This window comes from Emiliania huxleyi (genome assembly GCF_000372725.1).
Source record: "Emiliania huxleyi CCMP1516 unplaced genomic scaffold EMIHUscaffold_84, whole genome shotgun sequence".
Classification (NCBI taxonomy): domain Eukaryota; phylum Haptophyta; order Isochrysidales; family Noelaerhabdaceae; genus Emiliania; species Emiliania huxleyi.
Genome location: NW_005195736.1, coordinates 333,615 through 354,813, shown reverse-complemented (window position 1 = coordinate 354,813; position 21,199 = coordinate 333,615). Strand labels below are relative to the sequence as shown.

General features: G+C 65.2%; 5 protein-coding genes across 5 annotated transcripts; 4 read left to right on the top strand and 1 right to left on the bottom strand.

The window, feature by feature from the left end:
• Positions 1-1,306: 1,306 nt before the first annotated feature.
• On the top strand, positions 1,307-1,939 carry EMIHUDRAFT_359599 (hypothetical protein; the record flags this gene model as incomplete). Its single annotated transcript, XM_005758771.1, has 1 exon — positions 1,307-1,939. The coding sequence occupies one exon, from the start codon at positions 1,307-1,309 to the stop codon at positions 1,937-1,939; it is 633 nt and encodes a 210-aa protein (XP_005758828.1).
• Positions 1,940-5,153: 3,214 nt separating this feature from the next.
• Positions 5,154-6,452, top strand: EMIHUDRAFT_53066 (hypothetical protein; the record flags this gene model as incomplete). Its single annotated transcript, XM_005758770.1, has 1 exon — positions 5,154-6,452. A coding segment is annotated over one exon (1,299 nt), but the record flags the coding sequence as incomplete, so codon positions are not given.
• A 675-nt stretch (positions 6,453-7,127) lies between these two features.
• CS2 (chorismate synthase) lies at positions 7,128-11,267 on the top strand. The gene is made up of 8 exons (XM_005758769.1): positions 7,128-7,155; positions 7,243-7,794; positions 7,908-8,108; positions 8,764-9,005; positions 9,077-9,191; positions 9,869-9,933; positions 10,592-10,669; positions 10,823-11,267. The coding sequence occupies exons 2-8, from the start codon at positions 7,246-7,248 to the stop codon at positions 10,962-10,964; spliced, it is 1,392 nt and encodes a 463-aa protein (XP_005758826.1). The 5' UTR covers positions 7,128-7,155; positions 7,243-7,245; the 3' UTR covers positions 10,965-11,267.
• A 4,356-nt stretch (positions 11,268-15,623) lies between these two features.
• CS1 (chorismate synthase) lies at positions 15,624-19,682 on the top strand (the record flags this gene model as incomplete). Its single annotated transcript, XM_005758768.1, has 9 exons — positions 15,624-15,639; positions 15,962-16,065; positions 16,261-16,608; positions 16,751-16,951; positions 17,622-17,863; positions 17,935-18,049; positions 18,499-18,563; positions 19,008-19,085; positions 19,239-19,682. 9 exons carry the CDS (start codon positions 15,624-15,626, stop codon positions 19,378-19,380), a joined length of 1,311 nt encoding a protein of 436 aa, XP_005758825.1. The 3' UTR covers positions 19,381-19,682.
• A 179-nt stretch (positions 19,683-19,861) lies between these two features.
• On the bottom strand, positions 19,862-20,320 carry EMIHUDRAFT_219278 (hypothetical protein; the record flags this gene model as incomplete). The annotated part of the gene is made up of 1 exon (XM_005758767.1): positions 19,862-20,320. The coding sequence occupies one exon, from the start codon at positions 20,318-20,320 to the stop codon at positions 19,862-19,864; it is 459 nt and encodes a 152-aa protein (XP_005758824.1).
• Positions 20,321-21,199: the final 879 nt, after the last annotated feature.

Sequence of the window (21,199 nt, the reverse complement as noted above, 5' to 3'; positions counted from 1 at the left end):
TCTGGCGCATGTGCCCGTATGTCCGTCGGTCCGATATCTCCCTCTTCTCCGGGTCTTCTGCCATCTCCTTTCTCACTGTGTACATGCACGGCCGAGTTCGCACCGCGTCCCGCACCACTTCCGAGGCGTCCTCCGCGTCGTTATTTCCGACGGCATCGCAGGTCCTCAAGACTTGGAATGCGTAAAATTCTTTTTGTCCTTTCCGGGTAAAGTCGCAGGCTCGCGGTGCCGAAGGGGGTCGCGGCCTCGCTCATGTTCGCCGTGCTTGCGTCGACCGCCTGGACTCCATCCAGCTCAATCGCACCGCCCCTCGCGTCCCGCGAATCGCGCGCCGGGAGCCCGAGCTTGCAGGAGCGCATCTATCCGAACCTCGGCGGCGAGCGTGTGACCAAGAAGAAGCCGCGAAGAGACGCGCTCACAGAGCTGCTGGGCAAGCTGCCGGGGCGAAGCTCCGGGCCGGAGCCGGAGCCGGAGCCGGAGCCGGAGGCGCCCGACCGGCGAGCCCTCATCGTCGGCGGCCTCGGCGCCGCCGCGTGGCTGCCGCGGCTGCTGCCGCTCGCGTTTGCTCCGCCGGCAGAGGAGAGCGACCAGGCCAAGCAGCAGCGGTACCTGGAGGAGGAGAGGGTACGGCTGGAGGAGGCGGCCCTCGCGACCAGCCCGGGCGCCGCCGGCGCGCGCGAGCGGGGCGGCCAGTTTGGCGGCACGCTCTTTGAGGAGGGCGACGCCGTGACGTCGCCGGCGGTCGAGGTGGCGTTGCTCGGCCTCGTCTCCGACACGGGGGGGGCGGAGCGGCTGAGCCCGAAGCAGCGGGCGAGGGCGGCGGCGTACGTCCAGCAGCTCGAGTCGCGCGGCGGCTCGCAGTACTTCGCCGCCTCTGGGCCGGGAAAGTGGGTGATCCCGTGGGTGGGCGGTGGGCAAAGCTAGATGGGGAGAACGCGGCTTCACGGCACTCGCATTGGGCCCGGTGAATCACCGCATTCACTGCGGAGCTATTCACTGTCACGATTCACTGCGGAGCTATTCACTGTCACGATTCACTGCAGAGCTAGTCACTGTCACGATTCACTGCAGAGCTAGTCACTGTCACGATTCACTGCAGAGCTAGTCACTGTCACGATTCACTGCAGAGCTAGTCACTGTCACGATTCACTGCAGAGCTAGTCACTGTCACGATTCACTGCAGAGCTAGTCACTGTCACGATTCACTTCACTCACTGCATGAGTCACTGCATTTGCATGCCCGCCCCCTGCATTCCCCCATCCAGGCTGGCAAAAGCTGTGGTCGTCGTCGGACGACGCGGCGCTGATGGGCGGTCCGTCGGCCAAGGAGATCGGCCTGTCGCCCGACCTGCGCAGCCGGCTCTCGCCCGGCGGCGCCTCCTTCCAGCTGGCGTCGACGCGCTACTATGTGTACGGTCCGGGGGACGACGGCGTGTTTGTCGAGTACCTGTACCGCGCGCCGGGCGCGGTCGACGACCTGCTTCTCACGCGCGCGGGCCGAGTCCGCAACGACGGCGGCAACCGGTTCGGCTTCGAGTTTGGGCTGCCCCTCCGGCCGTACGAGGCGCGGGTCAATGCCGACACGACGAGCGGTGACGACATCTTCGCGGCGCTGGTTAGCGGGCGACCGCTGGAGGGGCTGCCTGCGTCTGCGGCGGGTCTGCCGGGCGGATCAAAGGTGGAGCTGCAGACCACGTACCTGAGCGAGCGCGTCTGGATCATCCGCGACGCGAACGGGCAGACGGCCGCGTTTGAGCGCACAGAGACGCGATCCGTGGCCGACCGGCGCGGCCTCGTCGCCGACGGGCAGCTGAAGCCGCCAGACGACGACTCGATCCGCTTCGGCCGGCTGCTGTTCGGGGAGACCCTCTCCGACTACAACGGGTGGGAGTCGGACCAGAAGAAGGACTCGGAGCTCAAGGACAAGCTCTTCAAGTGACGAGGCTTGCCGGCCCCTCGTCGTCGCCGCGCCGCATCCTGGGCCCGGCGGGTGACTTGCCGTGGGCGCCCCACAAGGACTCTGAACGACGGCGCACGAACAAATAAACAGCCGTGCGTGCCTTGTGTTGCGTATATTGCACACCCCTTTCCGCTCGGACGCCGCGCACTATGGAGTCTAGAGGTGCGTGGCTACGGGGCGCGGTCGAGAACGCCAATTGTTGACCAAACACACTCTGCGGAGCTCGCACATCGTACTCGCGTGTCTCGGCCGCGTGGTCGTGGCGTCGACGACGGACGAGTCGTGCACGCCGGAACGCTCGAGAGTCGAGAGTCACACATGCGCGAACGGCGGGAGACAAGCCGTGCACAAGCTCGGCGATACTAACAACGGTATGCCCCCTCTCACACGACACGTTACACAAGCGTATCTCTCCACGACACACACAAGAAGATTTTCTTTTTCTGGCTCGTTGTGCGAGTATATGGGCCACGATGTCTCAAATATGAGGGGTTTTGACTCCTACCGGCTCCTGACGCTATCCCTGGCAGCTCTAATGGCCAGGATCAGTAGTGTTGTGATAGAGGGTGCCCATACTAGCGCAGGAGCTGCCACACTCGCCCGGACCGTCCCCTTCTGGGGCCGGTTCCGCAGCCCGCGAGAGCCGACCGCGGGGCTGTGCCGCGGGTGCCTACTGCCGAGTGCCACAAACACTGCGCCGTCCCGCCATCACCTACAGGCTGTCTTGTGTGATGGTTGGGATGTCCAAACGCCACCATCTTGGCTCTTGCGACCTCAAACCCGCGAGCTGTATGGGTGGTCCTGACGTCGACAGACGCCCGAGGACCACGGTGAAGCTGAGCTGGAACGAGTCGACAAGTCTCGTCTGAGCCCGTGGCGGTCGCCGGCTGAGTCGCCGTGTACGGGCCGGTACCTCAGGCGTCACCTCCGCAGCCTCAGGTCTCACACTCCATCACCTCCGCCAGGACGCCGTCGGTGGCACGCTCGGCGGCGAGTTTGTGGCAGCTCCACAGCGAGCGCGGCGTCGAGCCTACTCACTCCAGTTGGATACACGCACTCCCTGGGACCCAGGGAGTGCGTGTATCCAGCTAGCGGTGCGTCCCGGCAGCCCGCGCTGGCTGCGGAGCTGCCACAAACTCGAGACACGCTTTTTGGGACATTTTCGACGCTTTTGGCCCATATACTCGCACAACATGCCTTCTCGTTGCAATTCTGGCCCAGAATTGTCGGCCAGCATATACAAACGTGTATGGCTCGCGACAGCAAAAGGGGAAAAAGCAGGACGCAACTTGGTATTTTTTCTTCCTTTCTTTCTTTAGGGGCGCGAAAAGAAAAGAATCTGTAAATTTTTCTTCTTCTGTGCCCCTACTGTGCCCGCCGTCTAGCCCGCCGTTTCCGCGACGCCAGCATAAGGGGTGGGGAGATTGGGTGTTTCCACATATCCACAATCAAATCGTCCGTGAAGAGTGCTTGATTCACGGACAGCGAGGCTGCCCGCATGTCAATCGTTGCCCGCAAGCGGAGCTCCCCACCGGCGGGTTGAAGACACTGAGCCGAGCGCGCCGGCGGCGGACCGCCGCCGGCGCGCTCGCTTCGGCGGATGGCTGAGCGGCACAGTTTCTGGCCGCCCGGCCTGCGAGCAGTCGCCGCGAGACGATCGAAGGCGCTCAGTTCAAGCGCGCCGCCATGCCAGATCTCGCCCCACGCCCCGACCAGACCGGGCAGTGCGTGCAGGAATGATGGGCGGGTGTGGTGAGCACGCCAGCGGCACCGCTGCGCACTCTCAGGGTCGCAGCCGCCTATCTCGTGAGGGGCGTGGCTCGGGGCGGGTGCGAGAGAGTCGAGGAGCGCGGCGTGCGCGTGCGCGCGCGTGGTAAAGTCGGTTTACATTTCATCACTGGTATAAAAGAGACCCAAAACGGCACGCGCGCCGCGCGCACGCGCGCTCGCATCACCTCAACACTCACACAGCAAATCAAAGATGCGGGCAGCCGCGCGGGCCAGGGTTTCTTCGATCAAACGAGGGACGTCAGTGAATCTCCCCACGGCTCATTGACAATCTTATCTTCGCAATGCTGGCACTCATTGCGAGTGGCATCGCCGCCGAGCCCGCGGCGCTGCACAAAGGCCGCCACCTTCTCTTTAGCTCTGGGTCTGCCGACGATGTGCCCTCCTTGGCGACCGTGGGTTACATCGGGGCCAGGCTGATTGCCACAGTGCCTGATCGCCGTCGCCTCCAGACGTCATCCGACTGTCTTACTGAGAGTCAGGCGGCGCATCTCCACAGCCAGCTCACTACCCCATCCCACCCACCCACCCCACCCCGCCCACCCCACCCCACCCACCCACGTACTACTCACGAGTGCACATCCGGTGGGCTGCGCAGTACGAAGGGAGCGAGAGGGTCTTTCGTTGGGTCGACGTGGATTGGAGCGGGGAACTCGAAGACGACGAGCTGCAGTACATGATGACGACCCTCGGAGAACGCTACTACAGTGGAATGATGGACATGTACGACGCCGGGTGCATCCTCGAGAATTGAGTATTTGTTCAATTCTGCCAGCGGCGAGGGCGGTCGAGTGCACGGAGCTAAGTGCCTCGCCGTCCTCGCGGGAGTCGCTTAGGCGGCTCCAGTGGTGTACCTGTGTTAGTGCCAGTGCGCGCCAGTCCCGTGCCCAGTGTAAAAGAAAGAAAGAAAACAGACAACCCAAGGGAGGGATGGGAGGACGGCACGCCGCCACCACACAGGGATTTTAAACCGTGCCCAGTGTTGTGCGAGGGAGTTTCGTTGTAAAATTCTTTTGTTTACACCTTCGAAATTCTTTTGTTTAGCCGCTGCGAAATCTGGCCACTCGTTGCGGTGCGGACAGACATGCATGTGGTGCTCCGCGCGGCGCGAGGCGCGTCATCTCGACTCGCGGCCGTCACCACGCCACGAGCCCCGATCCTAGCAGGCCTCCGCTCCGCACAGCCGTCCCTGCCGCCACTGCCGAGGCTGCTCAGCACCCAACCGCGCAGCCAGAGAGGCGAGAGAGGCTTGCTGTTTGCCGATCTCAAGCGGTGCCGCCGAGAGGATGTGGCGCGGCTGGAGGCGAGGCTGCAGCCGCTGAGGACCACAAAGGAGTGGACTCAGCTCATCTCGGCTCACGCCAGGGTCGGAGACCGCCGCCGCGCCTTTGGCATCCTCGACGAGATGCGGCAGGCCGGATGCGAGCCAAACGTCTTCAGCTACAGCATTCTCATCAACCTGTGCGCAAGGTCGAAGGACTGGAAGACGGCGGTGTCGCTGCTTCGCGAGATGCCAAATGCGGGAGTGCAGCCAAACGTGATCAGCTACAACGCGGCCATCTCTGTGTGCGAGAAGGCTAGCCAATGGAAGAAGGCGCTGTCGCTGCTGCGCGAGATGCCTGGTGCTGGAGTGCAACCAAACGTGATCAGCTACAACGCGGCCATCTCAGCCTGCGAGAAGGCTGGCCGGTGCGATGAGGCGCTGTCGCTGCTGCGCGAGATGCCTGATGTGGGAGTGCAGCCAGACGTGATCAGCTACAGTGCGGCCATCTCTGCGTGCGAGAAGGCTGGCCGGTGCGATGAGGCGCTGTCGCTGCTGCGCGAGATGCCAGGCGCGGGTGTGCAACCAAACGAGTACAGCTACAACGCAGCCATCTCTGCGTGCGAGAAGGCTGGTCGTTGGGAGGAGGCGGTGTCGCTGCTTCGCGAGATGCCTGCTGCGGGGTTGAGGCCAAACGTGGTCAGCTACAGCGCAGCCATCTCTGCGTGCGAGAAGGCTGGCCGGTGCGATGAAGCGCTGTCGCTGCTGCGCGAGATGCCTGATGCAGGCTTGTCACCAAACGTGATCAGCTACAACGCGGCCATCTCAGCCTGCGAGAAGGCTGGCCGGTGCGATGAAGCGCTGTCGCTGCTGCGCGAGATGCCAGGCGCGGGTGTGCAACCAGACGTGATCAGCTACAACGCGGCCATCTCTGCGTGCGAGAAGGCTGGCCGCGGCAATGAGGCGCTGTCGCTGCTGCGCGAGATGCCAAGCGCGGGAGTGCAGCCAGACGTGATCAGCTACAGCGCAGCCATCTCAGCCTGCGAGAAGGCTAGCCGGTGCGATGAAGCGCTGTCGCTGCTGCGCGAGATGCCAGGCGCGCGTGTGCAACCAGACGTGATCAGCTACAACGCAGCCATCTCTTCGTGCGAGAAGGCTGGCCGCTGCAATGAGGCGCTGTCGCTGCTGCGCGAGATGCCTGATGCAGGCTTGTCACCAAACGAGTACAGCTACAACGCGGCCATCTCAGCCTGCGAGAAGGCTGGCCGCTGCAATGAGGCGCTGTCGCTGCTGCGCGAGATGCCAGGCGCGGGGTTGACGCCAAACGTAATCAGCTACAACGCGGCCATCTCTGCCTGCGAGAAGGCTGGCCGGTGCGATGAAGCCTTGTCGCTGCTCAGCAAGATGCAAGAGGACGGCGTGCAACCAGACGTGATCAGCTTCAACGCAGCGATTCAGGCGTGCGCGGCAGCGCAACAGCTTGATGAGGCGCTGAGGCTGTTTAAGGAGGCGCTGAGGTCAGTGGAACCGAGCTATGTCACCTTCAACGCGGTGCTGGACGCTGTCGCGTCACCGCAGCCGGCCATTGCTCGCGAGCTGTGGCTACAGGGCTGTGAGCGTGGCCTCTATCCCGAGGTAGAGAGGTGGGAAGCCGGCGCCCCGAAGCTAGACTTGCACGAACACTCGGAGGGCGCGGGCGAGACGGCGCTGCGGTGGTGGCTGGAGGAGCGCGTGCCAGCGCTGCAGCCGAAGCCAGACCGGCTCATCATCGTCACTGGCTGGGGAAAGTCGCGCCCCGCCACGCGGGTTAGCGACCTGCGAGGGCGTGTGGAGGGCGCCCTTGCAGCGATGGGCGTGCCCACGCTGCCGAGCGACAACCCGGGGAGGCTGGTCGTGGACATGCAGTCGTGGACCGATAGATAGTTTGCCCCAGTCCAGTGAGTGAGTGAGAGTGAGTATTCTTGATACGAAAGCACGTCGCCCGCCATGCCCATGGCGCGCGTAGCCCTATATCGATCTAGATGCGCGGCAAGTTCCAGGGTGGACCACCGCGGCCCGCGGCCGCGGAACCGTAAAAAGAAAATTGGAAAAAGAAAACGCGGCACCTCCAAGACCGATCGGAGCTCTTCGACCTCGCCGACACGAGGCTCGCCCGCGTCGCTCACGCACCGCTCCCGCCCACTCGCCGCCATCGCCCACGCCACGCTCACGCGTGCCAGCGCTGCGCCCACAGGCGATGTCGACCTTCGGCCAGGTCTTCCGCGTGACGACCTTTGGCGAGTCGCACTGCAAGGGCGTCGGCGCGATCGTCGACGGCTGCCCGCCGTGCCTCGCGCTGACCGAGGCGGACATCCAGCCTCAGCTGACGCGCCGACGGCCGGGCCAGTCGCGCCTGACCACGCCGCGTGCCGAGAAGGACCTCGTCCAGATCCTGTCGGGCACCGAGCACGGGCACACGCTGGGCACGCCGATCGGCCTGTTTGTGCCAAACGAGGACCAGCGGCCGGGCGACTACAAGGAGATGAGCGACATCCCGCGGCCGGGCCACGCCGACTTCACCTACCTCATCAAGTACGGCAACAAGGCCTCCTCGGGCGGCGGCCGCTCGTCCGCGCGCGAGACGATCGGCCGCGTCGCGGCGGGCGCAATCGCCGAAAAGTGGCTGCGCGGGACGTATGGGACGGAGATTAGCTGCTGGGTCTCGTCGATCGGGGACGTCTCGCTGCCGGAGTCGGCCGTCCCTCGCGGCGAGGGCGGCTGCCTCGTCGGCTGGACGCGCGCACAGGCGGGGAAGACAGAGAGAGAGAGTGAGAGAGAGAGGCGAGACTGAGCCGGGGACGGCCGGGACACTTGCCTACCTCCCCCGTCTCCGCCGCCGCCAGCACCGCCTCCGCACAGGTGGACGAGTATGGCACGCTGCGCATGCTTCGAGACCCGGCGACCTTCCATCGCGTTGGGGAGGCCGAGGTCGCGGACGCCGACGAGCGGCGCAAGGCGAACATCGACGCCGAGGTTGCGGCGGAGGACGCCTTCCTCAAGCTTGTCGGCGTGCACGCTGGCGCCTCTGCAGCGGGTGTCGCGGAGGCCGCCAAGCGCGGCGTTGCGGCGGCGGCGGCCGGCGCGGCCGAGGCGCTGCGCGCCATGCCGTGCTACGAGGACTGGCAGTCTAGAAGAGCCAGAAGAGCCCAGAAGAGCCTAGAAGAGCCCAGAAGAGCCCAGAAGAGCCTAGAAGAGCGGGATGCGTGTCAAAGCCGTCGAGCGAGCGCTCCGCGCGGCGGCCTAGTCTGGTCGCCTCGCCCGCCCTCTCCCCGCCTCTGACGGTTGTGTCGCCAGCACGCGCAGGATTGGCAGGGCGGCGTCTACACGCATGACGGGGGGCGGCTCGGCGAGGCGGAGCTGAAGGGCGTCGACCTCGCGAGCTGGCGCGCCGAGATTCGCCGAGATGTAGCCGAGATGCAGCTGAGAGTACAGCCGAGAGGGAGCAGAGAGGCAGCCGAGAGGGACTGGACCCACACCGGATTCGATACTCTGGAGGTGTGGTACCAGGCGCACCGACGAGCTGCTCCCGCTCCGCTGCCCGCACCCGCCGACGGCGTGCCGGATGGCGACGCTGATCCGGCAGGTCGAGGTCGAGAAGGACTCCATCTCTCCCCGTGTCTCCCCATATCTCCCCCCATCTCCCCGGCAGGTCAAGGTCGAGAAGGACTCCATCTCTCCCCGTATCTCCCCGTATCTCCCCACATCTCCCCGGCAGGTCAAGGTCGAGAAGGACTCTATCGGCGGGGCGGTGGCGTGCGTCTGCACCGGCGTGCCGGCCGCGCTGGGCGAGCCGGTCTTCGACCGGCTGGAGGCCAAGATGGCGCACGCGATGATGTCGCTCCCGGCCACCAAGGGCTTCGAGATCGGCTCCGGCTTTGGCGGCACCGTCATGCGAGGCTCCACACACAACGACCCCTTCGTGGCCAATCCGGTCGGCGGCAAGCCCGGCGACAGCGGGCGGCCCAGTACCGCACCACGCACGGAGCTGAACCCACACTGGATTCGGGACTCTGGAGGTATGGTACTAGGCGGCCCGCGCTCGGCGTCTCGTCCAACTACGCGGGCGGTACGCTCGGAGGCATCTCGTCGGGAGCGCCCGTCTACTTCAAGATCGCCGTCAAGTCGGTGTCCACCATCGGACAGGCGAGAGCTGGGGGAGATGTGGGGAGATGTGGGGAGATGTGGGGAGATGTGGGGAGATCGCCGTCAAGTCGGTGTCCACCATCGGACAGGCGAGAGCTGGGGGAGACTTGGGGAGATGTGGGGAGATGTGGGGAGATGTGGGGAGATGTGGGGAGATCGCCGTCAAGTCGGTGTCCACCATCGCGCAGGCGAGAGCTGGGGGAGAGCTGGGGAGATGTGGGGAGATGTGGGGAGATGTGGGGAGATGTGGGGAGATCGCCGTCAAGTCGGTGTCCACCATCGCGCAGGCGAGAGCTGGGGGAGAGCTGGGGAGATGTGGGGAGATGTGGGGAGATGTGGGGAGATGTGGGGAGATCGCCGTCAAGTCGGTGTCAACCATCGCGCAGGCGCCTCTCATCTCGGCTCCTCTCGGCTCCTCTCGGCTCCTCTCGGCTCCTCTCGGCTCCTCTCGGCTCCTCTCGGCTCCTCTCGGCTCATCTCGGCTAACGTGAGAGCCATCGGGCGGGCGCCTCTCTCGCCATCCCACTTTCTGCCGTCTCTCCACCTAGTCTCCGCCCGATCTCCCCGATCTCCCCCGCCCGATCTCCGCCCGATCTCCGCCCATCTCCCCGCCCGATCTCCGCCCATCTCCCCGCCCGATCTCCGCCCGATCTCCGCCCGATCTCCCCGCCGCGCAGGCGCAGCAGACCTCGCGGCTCACCGGCGAGGCAATCACCCTCGAGGCAAAGGGGCGGCACGACCCGTGCGGCGGACCCTAGAAGCGGGACATCCTCTCTCCCCATCTCTCCCCATCTCTCCCATCTCTCCCCTATCTCTCCCCATCTCTCCCCATCTCTCCCCCTCTCTCCCCCTCTCTCCCCATCTCTCCCCATCTCTCCCCATCTCTCCCCATCTCTCCCCATCTCTCCCCATCTCTCCCCTATCTCTCCCCATCTCTCCCATCTCTCCCCCATCTCTCCCCATCTCTCCCCATCTCTCCCCATCTCTCCCCATCTCTCCCCATCTCTCCCCATCTCTCCCCATCTCTCCCATCTCTCCCCCATCTCTCCCCATCTCTCCCCGAATCTCTTGATCGAGGCCTCGATGCGGCGCAACAGATCCATCTCTGCCCCATCTCTGCCCCATCTCTCCCCAAATCTCCCCCCAAATCTCCCCAAATCTCGAGGCCTAGATGCGGCGCGCATCCCCCGACCATCCACACCTCTCCCCATCTCTCCCCAGCTCTCCCTCAAGCCTCGACGACGTACCACCCCACGGAGCTGTCCGGTCTGTTCACACTCTCCGTCTGTTCACACTCTCCGGCTGTTCACACTCTCCGTCTGTTCACACTCTCCGTCTGTTCACACTCTCCGGCTGTTCACACTCTCCGGCTGTTCACACTCGTCTGTTCACACTCGCAGGTGCGTGCTGCCTCGCACTCCGCCGCTAGTCGAGGGCATGGCCGCGCTCGTCCTCATCGACGCGGCGCTGCTGCAGCGGCAACCAGCACTCGAGAGACACGTATTCAGCCGTATTCGGTCGCATTCGGCTGTATTCACTGTCTTCTTCTCCGTTTGTACTCACACGGTGCTCTGAGTGCGCTGCACACACGACCGTGCTCGTGCCTTGAGGTCGGCGTTTTCTGCCTCCAGGACGCGGCTGGGCGGGGCCTGCACCACCGTGTGCGACGGCACGCGCAACTTTGACCCCGCGAACCCGTGGGGCGACGCGGCCAACGGCGCCGCCAACGGCGCCGCCAACGGCGCGCCGGCGGCGAAGAAGGCGCGCAAGTGAGGGGCGCAGGGGAGGGCGCGGAGGTCCTGCGGCCTCTTTTGCGACGGCCGCGCCCCCAGCCGTGCCGCACGCGTGGAGAAGGGAGGACGCACGCGGCGCCGGCGGGGAAGGCGGCGTTGCGCGAGGTCGGATCCTTCTCTCGCGCGTTCGCATTTCGGTACTCTCGGCCCCGCGCGTTGTTTCTCTTCTCCGCGCGACCCGTGGGGCATGGGCACACACCGCTGATTGATTTATATTACGGCTTTAGAGTATACGGCATTTGTGCAATGCTCGTTCGTGCTTCTAAGTTACTTTTGCGAGCTTCGACCGCGGGGCGGCGCCGTGGCCGTCGGGAGGCGAGGAAACCCGCAGCAGCTGTCCCGCGCTGCTGCAGGCCGCCTGGCAGGCGGTGTCATGGCGCCCTGTGAGGTGCGCGGGGGAAGCGAGCGGTGCCGGGCCTGCCGGGCGGGGGCGGGCGGGGGCGGGCGGGGGCGGGGGCGGCGAGGTGGGCCCGTGCGAGCTGCTTTAGCACCCGAAATAAAGTCGTCGTCCAAAGTTGAGCAGAGGGCCTGAAGATTTGCAGCGCGCGCGGGGATGGTCATGGTGGTCGGTGGTTGTATCGGACGAGGACGACCCTGGGGGCTGCGGACATCTCCTGCCGATTCTCCGCACGGCTGTTGGTCGCGGGTCGAACCGGTCGCTCGTGGGGCGGCGTGGGGTCCGTCCTCGCGCGGGCTCTGAAGCGAGGCGATTTTCGCCCTCCCGCGTCGACGTTTTGAGCGCCTTCCCGAGGGCTTCAGGCGGTGCGGGTTTGATGGGGCGGTAGCGCGGGGCGCGCTCTACCGTTTTGGCGAAACGGCCGTTTTTCGCGCGCGGCCGGCGTCGCCCCGGGAAAGTTGCCTCGCTGCGCTAGGCAACTTTCTCCCGGGCTCCGCCGGGGTGCGGTGGCAATGAATCTCTCTCCCTCTCTTTCTCTTCCTGCGCGCGCAGCGCGCGATTTTTTCGTGAGGTTGACCGTTTTATCGATTTTTGAGCCCTTCTTCGAGCCGTGGCGGGGGAGCGTGTAACCCTAACTTAACCCTAGCTCTCGACGTGATCCTAACCCTAACGTCATGACGGTGTGCCACCCCTAACCCTAACCGCAACACTACCCTGGCTAACCCTAACGACACCCGGCAATCTTTATGCTTGGGGCGCTCGAGAGCGCCGCGTGTGCGAGGAGAGCCGGCCGAGCTCGCCGGAGGCGGTCTCGTGGCGAAGACGGCGGCGGTGAGATGGAGGGTTGCGGCGGGATCGAAGGCATTTTTTCCGTCGGCACGGCGGTCGGCCACCGCCGATGCGAGGCTGCGCCTCGCCTTTGCTGCTCGGCGCAGCGGGTGGTGACGCTGTGACCGAGAGAGCCGACGCAACATCGAGAGTCGCGACCGCGCGGTGTCGAGGTGACGTGACAGCGAAAAGAGCACGAGAGAGGCGGCCGGCGCTCCGAGTCGATGAGCGAAGACCCTAGCAGCGACAGCACGAAGCGTGAGCGAGAGCGAGCGGGTGCGGGTCAGGTGGCGCTGGTGTCGACTCCTGCAGAGCGAGGCAGTGAGTGCGATGGCGGCCGCAGAGCAGAGTTTCGGAACCGGCGGTGGCGAGGGCGGCGGCAAGTGCAGGAGAGCGAGTCCGTCGCATGCACACGGAAATGCCATGGCTACGCAGTGGGTGGTGTGGACGGAGCGGAGGCGTTGCGGGGTGCACGCTGCGACGCGCCTGCGCGAGCGTGAGCAAATGGCAAGCGAGCGAGCTGTGCCGTCCGCGACCAAAAAAGAATTTTAAGGCGCCGGTAAAGAATTTTCGACAAAAGGCGGTCGCACGAAACGATTCACGCGACAGGCGAGGCGCGGGCGACGGCTTCCTCAGAAGCCGTCGCCCGCACCACAGGAAAAGAATTGGAACCCGGAAAACGAAGAATCGACGCGCCGAGATGGATGCGCTGAGAAGAAGAAAAACATTTGTCAGACGCCATTCAAAGGCCGTGTGTCGCGTGTGCTGCGCTACACGCTCGGCGCTGCTAGCCCGGCGAGGAGCGCCTTTGGGGCGGCGAGAAGGCGCCGGACGGCATTCACGGCTCGAGGTGTGAAGAGACGCCGTTCGCACTTTGTGCCACGAATAGGGCTCAGATCGCCGACTCACGAGACGGCCATCGCGGTGCGTGTGCAGCACGTGCGCCTCTGCACGCGCCGCGCTCTCAACGCGGCGCGCAGCGCCGCTAGAGCGGCTTGACGGCGAAAAAAAGACTTAGCGGCTTCGAGGTGTGAGGAGACAAAATTCACACTTTTCGACTCGGATAGGGCTCGAGGCGCCGATTTGTCAGACCCCGTTCACGGGCCGTGCTGCGCGTGTGCTGCGCTACACGCTCGGCGCCGTTAGCACGGCGCGGAGCGCCCTTGGGGCGGTGAGAGGGCGCCGGACGGCGCTCACGGCTCGAGGTGTCAAGCGATGCCGTTCACACTTGTTGCTATGAATAGGGCTCGGCTCGCCGACTCGTGAGACGGCCATCGCGGTGCGTGTATAGCACGTGCTCCTCTGTACGCGCCGCGCTCTCCACGCGGCGCGCAGCGCCGCTAGAGCGGCTTGACGGCGAAAGAAAGACTTAGCGGCTTCGAGGTGTGAAGAGACAAAATTCACACCTTTTGCTATGAATAGGGCTCGAGGCGCCGATTTTTCAGCCGCCGTGCAAGGCAAGGGGCGTATCACGCGTGTGCTGTGCTTCACGCTCGGCGCCGTTAGCACGGCGCGGAGCGCCTTTGGGGCGGTGAGAAGTTGCCGGACGGCGTTCACGGTGTCGAGGTGTGAAGAGACGCCGTTCACACTTTTTGCTATGAACAGGGCTCGGCTCGCCGGCTCACGAGGCGGCCTTGGCGGTGCGTGTGCAGCGTGTGCTCCTCTGTACGCGCCGCGCTCTCCACGCGGCGCGCAGCGCCGCTAGAACGGCTTGACGGCGAAAAGGACTTAGCGGCTTTGAGGTGTGAAGAGACGAAATTCACACCTTTTGCTATGAATAGGGCTCGAGGCGCCGACTCATCAGCCGCCGTTCAGGGGCGTGTCGTGCGTGTGCTGCGCTTCACGCTCGGCGCTGTCAGCACGGCGCGGAGCGCCCTAGTGGCGGTGAGAAGGCGCTTGACGGCATTCACGGCTCGAGGTGTGAAGAGACGCCGTTCACACTTTTTGCTATGAACAGGGCTCAGATCGCCGACTCACGAGACGGCCATCGCGGTGCGTGTCAGCACGTGCTCCTCTGTACGCGCCGCGCTCTCAGCACGGCGCGCAGCGCCGCTAGAGCGGTTTGACGGTGAAAAAAAGACTTAGCGGCTTCGAGGTGTGAAGAGACAGTTTTCACCCTTTTTGACTCGGATAGGGCTCGCGACGCCGATTCACCAGACGCCGTGCATGGGGCGTGTCGCGCGTATGCTGCGCTGCACGCTCGGCGCTGTTAGCACGGCGCGGAGCGCCCTTGGGGCGGCGAGAAGGCACCGGACGGCGTTCACGGTGTCGAGGTGTGAAGAGACGCTGTTCACACCTTTGTGCTGTGAACAGGGCTCGGCTCGCCGACTCAAGAGACGGCCTTCGCGGTGCGTACGCAGCGTGTGCTCCTCTGCATGCGCCGCGCTCTCAACGCGGCGCGCAGCGCCGCTAGAGCGGCGTGGCGGCGAAAAAATGACTTAGCGGCTTTGAGGTGTGAAGAGACGGTTCTCACACCTTTTCGACTCGGATAGGGCTCGCGACGCCGTTTTATCAGACGCCGTGCAAGTGGCGTGTCGCGCGTGTGCTGCATTGCACGCGCGGCGCTGTTAGCGCGGCGCGGAGCGCCTTTGGGGCGGTGAGAAGGCGCTTGACGGCGCTCGCGGCTCGAGGTGTGAAGAGACGCCGTTCACAGTTCATGCTGTGAACAGGGCTTGGCTCGCCGACTCGTGAGACGGCCTTCGCGGTGCGTACGCACCGTGTGCTCCTCTGCACGCGCCGCGCTCTCCACGCGCCGCGCAGCGCCGCCAGAGCGGCTTGACGGCGAAAATCGACTTAGCGGCTTTGAGGTGTGAAGAGACGGTTCTCACACTTTTCGACTCGGATAGGGCTCGAGGCGCCGATTCATCTGTCGCCGTGCAAGGGGCGTGTCGCGCGAGTGCTCCGCTACACGTTTGGCGCCGTTAGCGCTGCGCGGAGCGCCCTTGGGGCGGTGAGAAGGCGCTTGACGGCGTTCACGGTGTCGAGGTGTGAAGAGACGCCGTTCACACTTCATACAATGAACAGGGCTCGGCTCGCCGACTCAAGAGACGGCCTTGGCGGTGCGTGTGCAGCGTGTGCTCCTCTGCACGCGCCGCGCTCTCAACGCGGCGCGCAGCGCCGCTAGAGCGGTTTGACGGCGGAAAAATGACTTAGCGGCTCCGAGGTGTGAAGAGACGGTTCTCACACTTTTCGACTCGGATAGGGCTAGCGACGCCGATTCATCAGACGCCGTGCGAGGGGCGTGTCGCAACCGGTTTCGCGCGTGTGCTGCATTGCACGCGCGGCGCTGTTAGCGCGGTGCGGAGCGCCTTTGGGGCGGTGAGAAGGCGCCGGACGGCGTTCACGGCTCAAGGTGTGAAGAGACGCCGTTCACACGTTTTGCTATGAATAGGGCTCGAGGCGACGACTCAAGAAATGCCCTTCGCGGTGCGTACGCAGCGCGTGCTCCTCTGCACGCGCCGCGCTCTCAACGCGGCGCGCAGCGCCGCTAGAGCGGCGTGACGGCGGAAAAAAGACTTAGCGGCTTTTGTTTGGAGGTGTGACGAGACGGTTCTCACACTTTTCGACTCGGATAGGGCTCGAGACGCCGATTTATCAGACGCCGTGCAAGGGGCGTGCTGCGCGAGTGCTGCGCTATACGCTCGGCGCCGTTAGCGCGGCGCGCAGCGCCGCTAGAGCGGTTTGACGGCGAAAATCGACTTGGCGGCTTGGAGGTGTAAAGAGACGATTCTCACACTTTTCGACTCGCATAGGGCTTGCGGCGCCGAGTCATCAGACGCGGCTCAGTGGGCGCATCGCGCGTGTGCTGCGCTACACGCTCGGCGCTGTTAGCACGGCGCCGAGCGCCCTTGGGGCGGTGAGAAGGCGCTTGCTTGACGGCGTTCACGGTGTCGAGGTGTGAAGAGACGCCGCGGGGCGGGGCGGCCCGCCGCCTTCTGTGATTGGGTGCGCAGACTGTCGATCGACTCTGCTCTGACGAGTGCCTCGATGTCCTCGCGGGGCATCACGCCAGGGACGGGCGACAAGGCGGGCGACAGAGGACGTCTGCTAGGACCTCGTCCAGATCCTGTCGGGCACCGAGCACGGGCACACGCTGGGCACGCCGATCGGCCTGTTTGTGCCAAACGAGGACCAGCTTCCGGGCGACTACAAGGAGATGAGCGACATCCCGCGGCCGGGCCACGCCGCCTTCACCTACCTCATCAAGTACGGCAACAAGGCCTCCTCGGGCGGCGGCCGCTCGTCCGCGCGCGAGACGATCGGCCGCGTCGCGGCGGGCGCAATCGCCGAAAAGTGGCTGCGCGGGACGTATGGGACGGAGATTAGCTGCTGGGTCTCGTCGATCGGGGACGTCTCGCTGCCGGAGTCGGCCGTCCCTCGCGGCGAGGGCGGCTGCCTCGTCGGCTGGACGCGCGCACAGGCGGGGAAGACAGAGAGAGAGAGAGAGTGAGAGAGAGGCGAGACTGAGCCGGGCCGACGGACGGCCGGGACACTTGCCTACCTCCCCCGTCTCCGCCGCCGCCAGCACCGCCTCCGCACAGGTGGACGAGTATGGCACGCTGCGCATGCTTCGAGACCCGGCGACCTTCCATCGCGTTGGGGAGGCCGAGGTCGCGGACGCCGACGAGCGGCGCAAGGCGAACATCGACGCCGAGGTTGCGGCGGAGGACGCCTTCCTCAAGCTTGTCGGCGTGCACGCTGGCGCCTCTGCAGCGGGTGTCGCGGAGGCCGCCAAGCGCGGCGTTGCGGCGGCGGCGGCCGGCGCGGCCGAGGCGCTGCGCGCCATGCCGTGCTACGAGGACTGGCAGTCTAGAAGAGCCAGAAGAGCCTAGAAGAGCCCAGAAGAGCCTAGAAGAGCGGGATGCGTGTCAAAGCCGTCGAGCGAGCGCTCCGCGCGGCGGTGTAGTCTGGTCGCCTCGCCCGCCCTCTCCCCGCCTCTGACGTTTGTGTCGCCAGCACGCGCAGGATTGGCAGGGCGGCGTCTACACGCATGACGGGGGGCGGCTCGGCGAGGCGGAGCTGAAGGGCGTCGACCTCGCGAGCTGGCGCGCCGAGATTCGCCGAGATGTAGCCGAGATGCAGCTGAGAGTACAGCCGAGAGGCAGCCGAGAGGTAGCCAAGAGGCAGCCGAGAGGGAGCAGAGAGGCAGCCGAGAGGGACTGGACCCACACCGGATTCGATACTCTGGAGGTGTGGTACCAGGCGCACCGACGAGCTGCTCCCGCTCCGCTGCCCGCACCCGCCGACGGCGTGCCGGATGGCGACGCTGATCCGGCAGGTCGAGGTCGAGAAAGACTCTATCTCTCCCCCCGTATCTCCCCATATCTCCCCCTATCTCCCCGGCAGGTCAAGGTCGAGAAGGACTCCATCTCTCCCCGTATCTCCCCATATCTCCCCCTATCTCCCCGGCAGGTCAAGGTCGAGAAGGACTCCATCGGCGGGGCGGTGGCGTGCGTCTGCACCGGCGTGCCGGCCGCGCTGGGCGAGCCGGTCTTCGACCGGCTGGAGGCCAAGATGGCGCACGCGATGATGTCGCTCCCGGCCACCAAGGGCTTCGAGATCGGCTCCGGCTTTGGCGGCACCGTCATGCGAGGCTCCACACACAACGACCCCTTCGTGGCCAACCCGGTCGGCGGCAGGCCCGGCGACAGCGGGCGGCCCAGTACCGCACCACGCACGGAGCTGAACCCACACTGGATTCGGGACTCTGGAGGTATGGGACTAGGCGGCCCGCGCTCGGCGTCGCGTCCAACTACGCGGGCGGTACGCTCGGAGGCATCTCGTCGGGAGCGCCCGTCTACTTCAAGATCGCCGTCAAGTCGGTGTCCACCATCGGACAGGCGAGAGCTGGGGGAGAGTTGGGGAGATGTGGGGAGATGTGGGGAGATGTGGGGAGATGTGGGGAGATGTGGGGAGATGTGGGGAGATGTGGGGAGATGTGGGGAGATCGCCGTCAAGTCGGTGTCCACCATCGCACAGGCGCCTCTCGTCTCGGCTCCTCTCGGCTCCTCTCGGCTCCTCTCGGCTCCTCTCGGCTCCTCTCGGCTCCTCTCGGCTCCTCTCGGCTCCTCTCGGCTCCTCTCGGCTCCTCTCGGCTCCTCGGCTAACGTGAGAGCCATCGGGCGGGCGCCTCCCTCGCCATCCCACTTTCTGCCGTCTCTCCACCTAGTCTCCGCCCGATCTCCCCCGCCCGATCTCCGCCCGATCTCCGCCCATCTCCCCGCCCGATCTCCGCCCATCTCCCCGCCCGATCTCCGCCCGATCTCCGCCCGATCTCCCCGCCGCGCAGGCGCAGCAGACCTCGCGGCTCACCGGCGAGGCAATCACCCTCGAGGCAAAGGGGCGGCATGATCCGTGCGGCGGACCCTAGAAGCGGGACACCCTCTCTCCCCATCTCTCCCCATCTCTCCCCATCTCTCCCCATCTCTCCCCATCTCTCCCCATCTCTCCCCATCTCTCCCCTATCTCTCCCCATCTCTCCCATCTCTCCCCCATCTCTCCCCATCTCTCCCCATCTCTCCCCAAATCTCCCCCCAAATCTCCCCAAGTCTCGAGGCCTAGATGCGGCGCGCATCTCGGCCATCCACACCTCTCCCCATATCTCCCCAACTCTCCCTCAAGCCTCGACGACGTACCACCCCGCGGAGCTGTCCGTCGTGTATCGCGCGCCTTGCGGGGGGGGCGCGGAAAAGAGGAACCTCTTAGCGCCCTCGCCATGGTGCTGCAAGCAGCGCCGGGCGACGACGACTTACCGCCTCCCGGTCCCCCTCGGCACACCTCCGCTGCTCAATGTCGCAGGTGCGTGCTGCCTCGCACTCCGCCGCTAGTCGAGGGCATGGCCGCACTCGTCCTCATCGACGCGGCGCTGCTGCAGCGGCAACCAGCACTCGAGAGACGCGTATTCAGCCGTATTCGGTCGCATTCGGCTGTATTCACTGTCTTCTTCTCCGTTTGTACTCACACGGTGCTCTGAGTGCGCTGCACACACTACCGTGCTCGTGCCTTGAGGCTGGCGTTTTCTGCCTCCAGGACGCGGCTGGGCGGGGCCTGCACCACCGTGTGCGACGGCACGCGCAACTTTGACCCGGCGAACCCGTGGGGCGACGCGGCCAACGGCGCCGCCAACGGCGCCGCCAACGGCGCGCCGGCGGCGAAGAAGGCGCGCAAGTGAGGGGCGCAGGGGAGGGCGCGGAGGTCCTGCGGCCTCTTTTGCGACGGCCGCGCCTCCAGCCGTGCCGCACGCGTGGAGAAGGGAGGACGCACGCGGCGCCGGCGGGGAAGGCGGTGTTGCGCGAGGTCGGATCCTTCTCTCGCGCTTTCGCATTTCGGTACTCTCGGCCACGTTGTTTCTCTTCTCCGCGCGACCCGTGGGGCATGGGCACACACCGCTGATTGATTTATATTACGGCTTTAGAGTATATGCATTTGTGCAATGCTCGTTCGTGCTTCTAAGTAAGAGAAGTTCTATCTGCACTCTCGTCTGGCCGGCGGAGAGATGAGAGACAGAGTCAGAGCCGAGCAGAGCCGATGTGCCGTACGCACGGGCGGCACGGGGTCCTGCTGCGCTGGGGCGAGTGGAGGGAGATCAGCAGCGAGAGGTCTACCAGCGCGCGCGTGTGCGCGAGGACCATGACCCAGGAGCGCGATCGATGCTACGTGGGCCCAGCCTCCCGCTGCTGCAGGTCGCGCAGCTGCATCTTGAGGTGCTCGAGCTCGCTCCTCTCGCGAGCCTCCCTGGCCTTCTTCTTCCGCATGCGAGCCACCTTGTTCGTCACCTCTTCTGGGGTTGGCGGTGCGCCGCCTTTTTTCTCAAGTATGCGCCGTGCCTTAGCCTCCAGCCCATCGTCGGGCGGGGCGAACGGAGCAGTGCGCACGGGCCGCTGGCCAGCGTCGCTGATGATGCCGCTCAGACTATCCCTCGCGTCGCCAACCATCCCGCTCAGAGTGTCCGTAGCGTCTCCGACGATCCCACCCAAGCTCTCGGTGGCGTCGCGCAGCGCGCTCATAATCGACTCGACCCCGCTGCTACCGCCGCTGCCGCCGCTGCCCCCTTCACCTGCCCCGTTTGGGTTGCGAGGGTCCGCCTCAAGCCTCTGGTTAAGCTCTGCCATGGTTGTTAGCATAGCCTGAGGAGAGGTTAAGGCGGTTAGCGAACCTACCAAGGCGGTCCTGCCCCCGCTGCGCTGGTCAGTGCTATACAGTCGTAAATCCTGGCGCCTTCTCTTCCTCCGTCACAGCTCTGCTCCTCGGCGAGCTTTGAAGCTCAACGTTGAGCTGTGCGAGTTTCTGCAGCACCGCGCGAGAGCTGGGTGATAGAGCCTCTTCCTCGGTCTCGCCCCCAGAAGACTCGGTGGCGGCCATATGCACAGGCTTTGCTCGTGCGTCCCCGATCGTTTTGCACTAATGAAAGAAGAATTTTACAACAAAACTCCTCGCACGACACTGGGCACAGGACTGGGCACGGGACTGGCTCGCACTGAAAGAAGAATTTCCTGGCTCCACAGGTTCGACACAGGGAAAGAAGAATTGAAGCAAACGAATTTTGACACAGGTACAGATAGCTCGTGCAGGTGGGGACCCTGTCCTCCTCCCAGGACTTTTTTTTTCAACACAGGTACGCCACAGGACCAAAAGAGGCCCCGTCGCGGGGCGCCTACACGAAGGCGTCGAGGTGGGCGAAGGGGTGGTTGTGGGGGGGGGGGGGGGGGGGCGCACTCGCAAAAAGAAATCGTCCGCGCACACTCTTGCCCCGCTGCGCCAAGACGTCCATGCCCGCGCCCTCCCGCACCACCGCCGCGCTCCGCACGCCGCCGTCTGCTGACAGTGCTCCGGGTGGTGAAGTCCCAAAGAACGTCCTGAAGGCGGCTGCGGACGGCCGCATGGGAACCGTGCGATCGTGGCTGAATGAAGGCGGGAAGGCGGACACTCTCTTCGATGTTGACTGCGTGGCCGGCGGCGGCGGCGGTAAGATTCCACACACCCTGCTGATG

Excerpts from the sequence above, each read along its gene's own strand:
- CS2 (XM_005758769.1), top strand. The coding sequence starts at position 7,246 with ATGTCGACCTTCGGCCAGGTCTTCCGCGTGACGACCTTTGGCGAGTCG. Across the intron at positions 9,934-10,591 it reads GCAAAGGGGCGGCACGACCC|GTGCGTGCTGCCTCGCACTC; the intron begins GTGCGGCGGACC and ends TCACACTCGCAG. Across the intron at positions 10,670-10,822 it reads GACGCGGCGCTGCTGCAGCG|GACGCGGCTGGGCGGGGCCT; the intron begins GCAACCAGCACT and ends TTCTGCCTCCAG.